The sequence below is a fragment of the Polyodon spathula genome, chromosome 15, assembly GCF_017654505.1.
Source record: "Polyodon spathula isolate WHYD16114869_AA chromosome 15, ASM1765450v1, whole genome shotgun sequence".
Taxonomy (NCBI): Eukaryota; Metazoa; Chordata; class Actinopteri; order Acipenseriformes; family Polyodontidae; genus Polyodon; species Polyodon spathula.
The window spans coordinates 3,729,226-3,742,564 of record NC_054548.1 but is presented as its reverse complement, the minus strand read 5'-3'; the positions used below and the strand labels follow the sequence as shown (position 1 = coordinate 3,742,564).

At 40.8% G+C, this 13,339-nt stretch overlaps 1 protein-coding gene across 2 annotated transcripts in view; it reads left to right on the top strand.

Annotated features, from left to right (window-relative positions):
• LOC121327461 (gamma-aminobutyric acid receptor subunit alpha-5-like) overlaps window positions 1-4,948 on the top strand; it is a 28,489-nt gene extending 23,541 nt beyond the window's left edge. For both annotated transcript variants that reach the window (XM_041271512.1, XM_041271513.1), the window contains exons 9-10: window positions 1,545-1,756; window positions 2,648-4,948. In XM_041271512.1, the coding sequence (XP_041127446.1) occupies window positions 1,545-1,756; window positions 2,648-2,950 (515 nt within the window). In that variant the 3' untranslated portion in view covers window positions 2,951-4,948. The remainder of the gene's footprint in view (window positions 1-1,544; window positions 1,757-2,647) is intronic.
• Window positions 4,949-13,339: the final 8,391 nt, after the last annotated feature.

Here is a 13,339-nt window from a genome sequence, read left to right as displayed (position 1 = left end):
GGTTGTTGGCGTTTCGGACGGTTGTTGATGTTTTGGACGGTTGTTGGCGTTTCGGACAGTTGTTGATGTTTTGGATGGTTGTTGGCGTTTCGGACGGTTGTTGATGTTTTGGATGGTTGTTGGCGTTTCGGACGGTTGTTGATGTTTCAGTAAGTTTTGGTTGAAGTAATCAAAGAGGAAGGCAGTGTTTAATGACCCTGTTTTTGTTTACTTTCTTATGACTCTTTAAGAACTCTGGTTATTGATCTGGCCAGGTGTATTGTACACAGTGCAGCCCAGCCTAACACTGTAACACCATCAGTTCAGAGTAGTCATGGTGACCAACACTTTTACACTCTATCAGAGCAGCTGTGTTGTGAGCTGAAGAGTGAACAATCCACACTTCACATGTAAGATTGCAGCACTTTCAAGTCCTGCCCCCTTTAGAATGTATGAGGCAATGACACTTAGAATGCTGCCAATAATGTTGTCTTGAATTTAAAATTCTACTCATTACTCATTCTATTAGATTTGAATAATTACAAAACATTTTACAAGGTTCCAAATAATGATCAGAGTCAAAGTGAAAAAAATGGTTATTAATAAAGCATTGTTGATTTCACCATGATTTCTGTTTTCTTGTAGGAAGTAACTTACTTACTAACCCTAAGAGAACGAATGTCTTTCTTTTTCACTCTGTCCAATTCAAGATGGAAATTAGAGTAGCTGAAGTGTGGGAGGCAGTGCCAAGCAAGATCATTGTGAATCTGTTTAAATGGATCAGACTGTGTGTGTAGCACTGTCTCTGCTGATGGCATTTCCAGTATAAATATGTAAATCAGACTGTGTGTGTATCATTGTGTCTGCGCTGATGGTATTTCCAGTAGAAATATGTAAATCAGACTGTGTGTGTATCACTGTGTCTCCGCTGATGGCATTTCCAGTAGAAATATGTAAATCAGACTGTGCGTAACACTGTCTCTGCTGATGGCATTTCCAGTAGAAATATGTAAATCAGACTGTGTGTGTATCACTGTGTCTGCGCTGATGACATTTCCAGTATAAATATGTAAATCAGACTGTGTGTAGCACTGTCTCTGCGGATGGCATTTCTAGTATAAATATGTAAATCAGACTGCGTGTGTATCACTGTGTCTCCGCTGATGGCATTTCCAGTAGAAATATGTAAATCAGACTGTGTGTGTATCACTGTCTCTGCTGATGGCATTTCCAGTATAAATATGTAAATCAGACTGTGTGTGTATCACTGTGTCTGCGCTGATGGCATTTCCAGTAGAAATATGTAAATCAGACTGTGTGTGTATCACTGTGTCTCTGCTGATGGCATTTCCAGTAGAAATATGTAAATCAGACTGTGTGTGTATCACTGTGTCTGTGCTGATGGCATTTCCAGTAGAAATATGTAAATCAGACTGTGTGTGTATCACTGTGTCTGTGCCGATGGCATTTCCAGTATAAGTATATAAATGTTCATTGTCATTGAGGATAATGTCTGCTTCCCTCTGTGACGGAATCTCTTTGTTTTTGTTGTGTTTTTCATGCAGGTGTCACCACAGTGCTGACAATGACAACGTTAAGCATCAGTGCTCGCAACTCTTTGCCCAAAGTGGCATATGCGACAGCAATGGACTGGTTTATAGCAGTGTGCTATGCATTTGTCTTCTCCGCGCTAATAGAATTTGCCACTGTAAATTATTTCACCAAACGAAGCTGGGCATGGGATGGGAAAAAAGCATTCGAAGCCCATCAACCCAAGGTGAGTGCAAATCTTCTCCATTCATATCAGCGTGTACTGTACATTCACTGCTCTGAAAAGTCAAGCCCTCTCAGTGTATAGAAAGTGACAGAAAGCAACCAAATCCTGAAAGGGAAAAATGGAGGTTTGATCAATATAGGCCTAGCATTGATTCTGCATACTGGAAATGTGTGTGTTACTGAGTGCCTGTATACACAGGGTAACACTTTATGTTAAGGGTCTCAAATTACTGTGTATTTACATAGCGGCTGCTTAAAATTATGTACGGTGAACGAAATATTCTATGTACAGGGAGATCAAATTACTGTGTCTTTACATAGGTGCACTTACGTATCAGAAAAGAATTAGGGTTAGGGTTAGATTTAGGGTTAGGGTTAGGGTTAGGGTTAAGATTAGGGTTATAGCATACACAAAATAGGCACAGTAAGTACATTGTAACTATGCATAATAACATGTAATTGTGTATAAATACATGTGTACTTACACACAATTACTATGTGTACAATTAACTCCTATATAAAAACACACTTAATGTAAAGTGTTACCTACACATGATTAATAATCTCTGAATGGTGATACCTCTAAATGATACTGAGTTGTGTATCATGATACAGTATGTCACCAAAAGCACTACATAGATAATGGTTCTTGAATGATGAATACATGTCATTCATATCTGGTATGAGTGGAGCAGGTAGTGTGTAGGTACAACATCAGACTGGGAGAAAGGTGATGTAATCTGCTTCCTCAGTGGAGGGTACAACACTGCACTCTCTATTCATAAAGGGTGCTACTGTATTTGTGGGCTATGAATGGTGCATCTGTTCCCAGTAAGACTATTGTTTTGCAAGGCTCTATAATGTTCTGACATACATTTTCCCTTGCTTCTAGAAAAAGCCTCCCATGGCACTAACAAAGAAAGCGAACAACGTCTGCATGGCTGTGGGAGTGAACAACACAGCGAACATCATGAAGGAATCGGTCCTTTCCACCATTTCCAACAGCACCTCAGTGCAGATGAAACCTGCAGAAGCAAAGCCTCCAGAGGCTGAAAAGACTTACAACAGCATCAGCAGGATCGATAACATGTCCAGGATCGTGTTCCCGGTGCTTTTTGGGACTTTCAACCTAGTCTACTGGGCCACGTATCTGAACAGGGAGCCAGTAATAAAGGGAGCCTTAACTCCTAAATGAGCTGCTTCAACAGCACTGTACTCTTGTCTACACACGTGCCATATTGTAAGAAACAGAAGGATTGCCATAGAGGATGATATGAAGCACTGAAGACTTGCATAAGCAGTGCCATTAGCTGAAGTTTTGAGAACCTTTTTCATGTGTTGCATGTTCAATACTCTCTTGAGATAATATTGCCATCTTTGCCTTGACTATTTCTAATGAAGTCCACCAAGATTTCATAAAGAATGTTGCATTTATTCAAAGCGGCAAGCATTTCTATCTTTGCAAACTAGAAACAAATACATAGTACACATGGCCCAGTGTAAATAACATTATAAAGCATTTTGCATTAAAAACAAGTTTGACATGAGATGATCAACTCATAAATACTGTCTGACTACATCGGAATAAACAAAACAAAATACACTGGAGCATTGCTGATTACAATCCATGCATCTCATCATGAAGTGCTGGAATAAAAACATTTATACTTTTATGTATCAATGTATAATTTACAAATAGAGTCAATGGATGTTCCAGAAAAGATATTCTAATGCGAGCAAGGCAATGTCTTGAATATTGAATATTGTTTTGCACAATGAGAGCTATGTAAACCAGTATGCAAAGCCACCAGCAGCTGTTTATTCTGTTTATTTTAGTCACACATTTAAAGGAGGATTGCTGTTTAAAAAGTCAAACTGTTTTTCTGTCAGTTGAGAGATTGTCAGTTTTGTAGATCTAGGCATCGTAAGTCAGCGTTCGAATGGAACTGTCTAATAAGAAAGGAGCTGGTGGAAACAAATCGCGGGAAACATGCAGCAGTAAAACAAAGCACCTGCACAGGAGTTTGAACCTTTTGTAGCTGGATCTGACGCTTGTGAAAGCTGATTCCTGAAATATCTCTGCTTTGTGGGGTCTAGGTTTGAACCTTTTGTAGCTAACACTGGATCTGATACTTGTGAAGGCTGATTCCTGATCATCCCTCTGCTTTATGGGGTCTAGGTTTGAATCGTTTGTAGCTAAGACTGGAACTGACGCTTGTGGAGGCTGATGCCCGATCATCCCTCTGCTTTGTGGGGTCTAGAATTGAAATAGTTTTCTGTGTAATCATTATTCAAACGGAGGTTCAGGGACACCATGTGAAACACTCTTAAGTCATGTTCGTACTTGCTAGACAAATTCCCTTCCTTTTAATAACCACTGGTAAGTTATCACCGGCATGTGTATTTTCATTTAGAAACTTGTGTTCGGGAGAAAGGAGAGACCCCACACATCACATCTCATACTGTAATTCTCCCTCGCTTATAGAACTGATGGAACAGAATGAGGCTGTTCAGAAGAAGGGAGAGACCCCACACATCACATCTCATACTGTAATTCTCCCTCGCTTATAGAACTGATGGAGCAGAATAAGGCCCTTACAGTCTGGGGTTCTGATTGAAGCCACTTTTCTAAAAACCTGATGTAACCTTCCATTCGTGTTGTGTAGCTTTTATACAATCATGGCTGTTATTTTCAGCAGTGATCAGGATCATGTTTTTGTAAAAGTATACAGAAAGAATATTCAGTGTTCAAGTGCTTGCCAATGCTACATATTTAAGCATGGTCAAAATCCAGTTCTTCAGTACACCTCTGCTACAAAACATCTGCTGCATCTGCTTTACATTACCCATAACGACGCTCATTAGCGCTGCCAAATTAGGCTTGACTGCGGAGGTGGGTTTGTTTTTAATGTATTTATTATGATCCTGTATGAACAAGAAACACACTTTGCACTCCTCTCAGTAATGTAAATCGAGCAGCTAGTTACCTTTGGGCGTCTGCTTCAGGTGTCTGCATTGGGGGGAGGTTATACTGTACCACCTAATGGTGATTAGAGTAGAAAACATGAAAACAGAAATGTAAATGTACTGATTTGGAGGGTACATTAAGACCCTTTACTGCATTGTTTAAGTTCAGCACATCAATGTTCAGTTCCCATTCTTAGCATAATGTTACTAAAGCAATAAATAAATGCCTGGCACATTTGTTTGTGTGAATGAGATATTTGATCCTGGTTTTATAAAGACAGACAGGACCATATTCTTAAAGCAGCTCTCCACAGTGGTGAACAGTGGAGATGAGCCAAATTAAAGTCGCTGCTCTTCAGCTGGTCTTATAGAGTATGCGTGTCTGTGTGCAATGCCAAGCAAGGAATCTGCAATCATCGTCATGGAATCGATGTGCTGTAATATATATTTGTATCATTGGAAGCAGTTTCCTGCACTGCCTGTTGTTTCTGATGTTTAATTAATCAGAATCTTAAGGTGGCAATTTTAATATTATATTGCTGTACCTCAATGCACATGGAGGGGCTCCTATCTTACATTATGAAACAATGGAACTACTGAGAGAACTTTTGAGATCATAGCTTTTCATTGTCAGCCTGGTAAAAGCCTTCATACGTCACTTACACATAGATCACTAGGACTTAATTCTGCATTCTCTTTCAAAGGAAGATGATGGACACAAAGCCATTACAGCCACAGGAGAATTGGAGAAGTCTCTCTTCGATTTATTTTCAAAAAGAGTACCAGTGTCTGCATCAGTGGCTGTTTGGTTTACTATGATGTGCCCACGTGTAGATTCCTGATGCAATGGGAGGAGAAGAATCCTGTTGTATCCTGTTTTAAAAGTAATAGCTCTTGGTTTGGAATCCTGTAATCTTCCCTCATTGTGACCATTTGTGGAACATGCATTGGTGAAAAGGATTTTGGGATGCCCTGCTTACATAATGAAGACATAAAGTCTAGATTTGCAGCCAGACTTTAATAGTTTTTCCATGGGCACTACTATACATCAGTTGATTTATCTTTGTAAGGAATTCATTACAGAACACTTCACTGCGTGAACCGCCATGAGTTCTTCACTGATACTGCATGTTTACTGATCCACCTTCCAGATTGCTGCTGTGTTCTGGATGACTCAACAAGCCACAGGAGTGACCATTCAGATAAAATGATCCACAGCCTTCATGTGTCACGTCAGGAGTTCTGCCATCGTCACTGTATGTGGAATAAGTATCAGTACAAATGTTTGGATGCCTGTATCTAAAACAGTAACAGAAAAACAATCCAGCAAATCCAAGCATCTCCAGGGAAAGGTTGAGATGAAATCAGCAAATCCAAGCATCTCCAGGGATAGGCTAAGATGAAATTAGCAAGTCCAAGCATCTCCAGGGATAGGTTGAGATGAAATCAGCAAGTCCAAACATCTCCAGGGATAGGTTGAGATGAAATCAACAAGTCCAAGCAGGTCCAGGGATAGCTTGAGATGAAATCAGTAGAAATGGGATTTACTTTTGAACCAGTGACCTCATATTACCATTATTTCCCCAAACAATCCTTGGGTTGTACGCTGACAATGATATGATTGCCTACAGTTTCATTTACAGAAGCTACAAACAAAGCTATACACACAAATAGAGTGGAGGTCCAGTGCAGACAGCCAGTACTAACTGAGTGTGTCTGCTAGGTAAAGCTGTGATGGACCAGTTCAGGACCATTCTTTTTTTATTAAAGCCTTTCATTCCTTCCTGGAAGTTGCAGCAAAGTCTGTTTTCAGAATGGCTCAAAATGTTTTAAAAACTGTTCCCTGTGATTTTGTGAATTTTGGCAGCCTTGGAAATGGAAGCCACTGTCAGCTGAGCTTCTGCTATCTACTACCTGTCAGATCTGCTGTGAAACTGACTTGCAATCGATAGATGCTGCTGTTATATATTACAGAATACATGCAGCATCAGAGACTCTATTTGCATAACAAAAGCATGAATCATAAAAGTGTGTGCTGCAGATGGCAGGTGTTTATACTTTATCCAATCCAAATAAATGATATATACAAATGTTTTTGCACAAAAGAGCCAACTTCCAAACATTTAGAATCAGTCGATTAAATGGGATGTAGTCAAGGAAAATCATCCCATAGGAATGGGCCAGTAGGTACCTAGTAGGCTCCTAATCCCTAAATATACCACCTACCCCTAAAACTACCCCTAACCCTAAACCTAATCTCTACCCCTAACCCTAACCCTAACCCCAACCCTAACCCTAACCCTAACCCTAATCTCTACCCCTAAACCTAACCCTAACCCTAACCCTAACCCTAACCCTAACCCTAACCCTAACCCTAACCCTAACCCTAACCCTAACCCTAACCCTAACCCTAACCCTAACCCTAACCCTAACCCTAACCCTAACCCTAACCCTAACCCTAACCCTAACCCTAACCCTAACCCTAACCCTAACCCTAACCCTAACCCTAACCCTAACCCTAACCTAACCCTAAACCCTAAACCCTAACCCTAACCCTAACCCTAACCCTAACCCTAACCCAACTTCCAAACATTTAGAATCAGTCGATTAAATGGGATGTAGTCAAGGAAAATCATCCCATAGGAATGGGCCAGTAGGTACCTAGGAGGCTCCTAATCCCTAAATCTACCACCTACCCCTAAAACTACCCCTAACCCTAAACCTAACCCCTACCCCTAACCCTAACCCTAACCCTAACCCTAACCCTAACCCTAACCCTAACCCTAACCCTAACCCTAACCCTAACCCTAACCCTAACCCTACCCCTAACCCTAACCCTAACCCTAACCCTAACCCTAACCCTAACCCTAACCCTAACCCTAACCCTACCCCTAACCCTAACCCTAACCCTAACCCTAACCCTACCCCTAACCCTAACCCTAACCCTAACCCTACCCCTAACCCTAACCCTAATCTCTACCCCTAAACCTAACTGCGTCACCATTAAAGTAACTGTTACTATTATTTATTCACCACTTCTTTAGCACCCTCTAGTGGCTACTACTACATCCGACGCCCTTTAAAGCGCTTGATCCGGACCTACTCTCTCTGTTGGGAGGCTACTAGGTACCCACTGGCCCATTCCTGTGGGATGATTTTCCTTGGTAACGTCCCATTGAATCGACTGATTCTAGTCAGATCGGGTGATAGTGCATTGATAGTGTAAGGATTTTTGCTCACATTGTCAAACAGGTAACACAGCAATAACAATCTATGATGTACGAAACAGAAAAGTCAACATATTATGTATGTTTTTTTTTTAAATCGCTCTTTCTGCAGTGATTTTAGAAGACAGATCTCAAACCCCAGTGCACTGGAGCATCATTTTGAAAAGAGTTTTGAAACAGACTTTAAAGTTATAAGTGCAAAAAATTGTCAGAATGTTAACAATGAAAAGAAAAATGACAGGTATTTAAACATGTGGGGACGCGTCACACTATATTACAGGTACATTATTTAAACAGTAGCAGCAGCACGTGGGGGCGTGGAACGCTGTATTACAGGTACATTATTTAAACAGTAGCAGCAGCACGTGGGGGCGTGGAACACTATATTACAGGTACATTATTTAAACAGTTGCAGCAGCACGTGGGGGCGTGGAACGCTGTATTACAGGTACATTATTTAAACAGTAGCAGCAGCACGTGGGGGCGTGGAACGCTGTATTACAGGTACATTATTTAAACAGTAGCAGCAGCACGTGGGGGCGTGGAACGCTGTATTACAGGTACATTATTTAAACAGTTGCAGCAGCACGTGGGGGCGTGGAACGCTATATTACAGGTACATTATTTAAACAGTAGCAGCACCACGTGGGGACGTGGAACGCTATATTACAGGTACATTATTTAAACAGTTGCAGCAGCACGTGGGGGCGTGGAACGCTGTATTACAGGTACATTATTTAAACAGTAGCAGCAGCACGTGGGGGCGTGGAACGCTGTATTACAGGTACATTATTTAAACAGTAGCAGCAGCACGTGGGGGCGTGGAACGCTATATTACAGGTACATTATTTAAACAGTTGCAGCAGCACGTGGGGGCGTGGAACGCTGTATTACAGGTACATTATTTAAACAGTAGCAGCAGCACGTGGGGGCGTGGAACGCTATATTACAGGTACATTATTTAAACAGTTGCAGCAGCACGTGGGGGCGTGGAACACTATATTACAGGTACATTATTTAAACAGTTGCAGCAGCACGTGGGGGCGTGGAACGCTGTATTACAGGTACATTATTTAAACAGTAGCAGCAGCACGTGGGGGCGTGGAACGCTATATTACAGGTACATTATTTAAACAGTTGCAGCAGCACGTGGGGGCGTGGAACGCTGTATTACAGGTACATTATTTAAACAGTTGCAGCAGCACGTGGGGGCGTGGAACGCTGTATTACAGGTACATTATTTAAACAGTTGCAGCAGCACGTGGGGGCGTGGAACGCTGTATTACAGGTACATTATTTAAACAGTTGCAGCAGCACGTGGGGGCGTGGAACGCTGTATTACAGGTACATTATTTAAACAGTAGCAGCAGCACGTGGGGGCGTGGAACGCTGTATTACAGGTACATTATTTAAACAGTTGCAGCAGCACGTGGGGGCGTGGAACGCTGTATTACAGGTATATTTTATATTTACTGTGTTTCAGTTCTTATGTGTGCAGGTGTTAGTTTTGGTTACTGGTAATTGGCTTAGCCCTCTGGTTATTAGTTTTAAACAATAGGTGATTCTGATCCTGGCTCAATCCTCAATTTAGATTGTGTGGCTGTTCAAACCCACGATCCCAGTGTACAGGGCCTCTGCCCTGGCCCAGAATTGTGTTATTATCCCTTGTACTATCCATGTGTAGTAGAATAGAGAATAGAGAATAAGCCTTCTACTATTAACACGTGCACTGCACTGTAATCTATAGGAGTGCATTCTGAACATACAGTTATGCCATTATCACAGCAGGTAGCTGTGGATCTCTGAATATACTATTTCCTTTTTAAGGATTGTAACCTTTTACAAGTGCTTCTACCTTTGTCAGACTTTGGTGGTCGCAGAATTTTTTATTTTTTAATTTTTTTTAGAAAATGACAGTTGATGTGTATCTGTCTTCCATTGTGATTTGTCATGCTACAATGGTTTAATCACTGGTAAAATAGAAACGCTTGCTTCCGTTAGCAATTACAAAGCAATGTTGCTCTTTTTTATATAATGATCCTAATTGACATAAAAAAAATAAAAAACAATATTTTGACAGCCTGGGCTTTCAATTAGGGTAACGTGGTTCCACCTTTATGTGTTAACTGACATATTCAGTGCACAGGTTAGGTGTCTTTCTGCTCTCTTGTGGTATTATTTTGAGAATGTTTTCGTCTACATTTAAGTACAGTCTTCACAAAAACAAAACAATGACTATAGAGGGCAGCAGCTTCATGGCTCATATATCCAAAGGCAATGACACAGCTTATCAGATGGGCTTTCTTCTTTCTTTCTCTTTTCTGCTGTGTAGAACAGCAGAATAAAGCAAGCAGAAAAACAATGAGCAGCAACTTAGTATGAAATGAGCTCAGTCACATGACCTCCCTGTGCTGTTATGCAGCGCAGGCTGCTGGCCTCAGAAAGCAGAGGCTCTAAGTGACTAGAAAATGACCCTCCAAAAAAGACAAGCAGAGTTTTGTACTCCGGTTCTTAATAATAACACATTTAGCGCTCTCTGATTTATATGTCACTGTAAACCCTCAATAGAATTACAGCCTTATTATGCACAGTTGAGTGAAGACTGTTACTTTTATTATTATCATTGAAACTAGAATGTGACATGAATGCTCCACCAGGCTAAGACCATAAAGAAAGAGGTTTGGCTGCGTTTCAATGCAGAATGTATTTCCAAAGTGAACGAGTGAACCTTTAGCACAGAAATTTGCAGACGACACAAAAGTAGGAGGAGTGGCAAACACTGTTGCAGCAGCAAAGGTCATTCAAAATGATCTAGACAAGATTCAGAACTGGGCAGATACATGGCAAATGACATTTAATAGAGAAAAGTGTAAGGTACTGCACGCAGGAAATAAAAATGTACATTATAAATATCATATGGGAGATATTGAAATTGGAGAAGGAATCTATGAAAAAGACCTAGGAGTTTTTGTTGACTCAGAAATGTCTTCATCTAGACAATGTGGGGAAGCTATAAAAAAGGCTAACAAGATACTCGGATACATTGTGAAAAGTGTTGAATTTAAATCAAGGGAAGTAATGTTAAAACTGTACAATGCATTAGTAAGACCTCATCTTGAATATTGTGTGCAGTTCTGGTCACCTCGCTATAAAAAAGATATTGCTGCTCTAGAAAGAGTGCAAAGAAGAGCGACCAGAATTATTCCGGGCTTAAAAGGCATGTCATATGCAGACAGGCTAAAAGAATTGAATCTGTTCAGTCTTGAACAAAGAAGACTACGTGGCGACCTAATTCAAGCATTCAAAATTCTAAAAGGTATTGACAGTGTCGACCCAAGGGACTTTTTCAGCCTGAAAAAAGAAACAAGGACCAGGGGTCACAAATGGAGTTTAGAAAAAGGGGCATTCAGAACAGAAAATAGGAGACACTTTTTTACACAGAGAATTGTGAGGGTCTGGAATCAACTCCCCAGTAATGTTGTTGAAGCTGACACCCTGGGATCCTTCAAGAAGCTGCTTGATGAGATTTTGGGATCAATAAGCTACTAACAACCAAACGAGCAAGATGGGCCGAATGGCCTCCTCTCGTTTGTAAACTTTCTTATGTTCTTATGTTCTTATGTTCTTATGTTCTTAAATGACTGTGGATGTAGACTAAATGAAAAGGGTCATGTATTGTACCATTGCTGCTGGGCTTTGAGGTTGTGTAAAATGTAACTATATATTCAGTACCTGTATATAACACTGAATGGACATGTTGGGACACTGGTACTTTCCCTGTTGTATCAATATACAACTGGTTACACAGGCCCTGGTTAGCATTAGTCTTGGACTGTCTCGCCTCAATTAACATTGAATAGACCAAGATTATTGCAGAGCTGGGGCTGAAAAACCATCCACAGAACTTTGGGGTCTGAAAACCCTTTTCAGCGCGAAGCGTTTTGTCAGATGTCATTTCACACTGCGCATTAAAACTGTACAGTTTTGCTTCTGGCAAAGGTCGGGTCCTGTGTAATCAGATACTTCTTTAGCTGTCTGTGTTGCAATTTGTTCTGCACTGCCTTAAACAGAGACAGCGTCTGTGTATGTGACTGCAGGCTACTCTTTCACATCAGATTCACTTAGATACAGACATTATCACACAAAACTGCACAGATAGGATTTAACTCTGCAGATCTGGACAATTGGTTTCATTATGAAACTGCTGTGTGAAAGCTATACATTCAACTCAAACCAGCGCAACAGATTCATTTTTAACAAACTGTTTCCCTATTAAATTGTATCCGAAGTTCAACCTTAACATCTATCTTAAAAACACGGACCGATAGAAAACAATTACGGCAATGCCTTCCAATCAACAATTCGCTTGCAAGGAGAAGATGAATTGCGTTTGTGAAAAACAGATGTGCGATGACGCAGATCCGTTCTGTGGTAAAAGGGGGTCGTCCACCTGAGTATCAGTCACTGCATTACTGAGGACAGCCACACGGGGGCAGTCTGCCTTCGGGGGGGGGGGGGGGGGGGGAGGGGGGGGAGAACATGTCCCAAGTTGAGCAGCTTCATTAAAGTGAGACGAATTCTCACCAGCATACACACTGATCAGGCTGTAAATCCGAACCTTACACCCATAACGTAATGAGCTTTTAGTCACATAGAATACATGCAAACTAAGTCAGTACGCTTCAGTGTTAAGGAAACCGCTAAGCAAAATCAAATAATGCCGTCTTCAATGTTCTTTTATTACTGTAGATGTTTGGGCTTGATACACTAGCATTGCGTTCTCGTCAGCTGTGTGCACTGCACTATAAGAGTTTGTGATTGTAGGAAGCCTACTCTCTTGATTATAATCAGCTATGTGCACTACAGTATAAGAGTGTGTGAGTATATAAAGCCTACTCTCTTGATTATAATCAGCTGTGTGCACTTCAGTATAAGAGTGTGTGAATGTAGGAAGCCTACTCTCTTGATTATAATCAGCTGTGTACACTTCAGTATAAGAGTGTGTGAATGTAGGAAGCCTACTCTCTTGATTATAATCAGCTGTGTACACTTCAGTATAAGAGTGTGTGAATGTAGGAAGCCTACTCTCTTGATTATAATCAGCTGTGTACACTTCAGTATAAGAGTGTGTGAATGTAGGAAGCCTACTCTCTTGATTATAATCAGCTGTGTACACTTCAGTATAAGAGTGTGTGAATGTAGGAAGCCTACTCTCTTGATTATAATCAGCTGTGTGCACTACACTATAAGAGTGTGTGAATGTAGGAAGCCTACTCTCTTGATTATAATCAGCTGTGTGCACTACACTATAAGAGTGTGTGAATGTAGGAAGCCTACTCTCTTGATTATAATCAGCTGTGTGCACTACATTATAAGAGTGTGTGAATGTA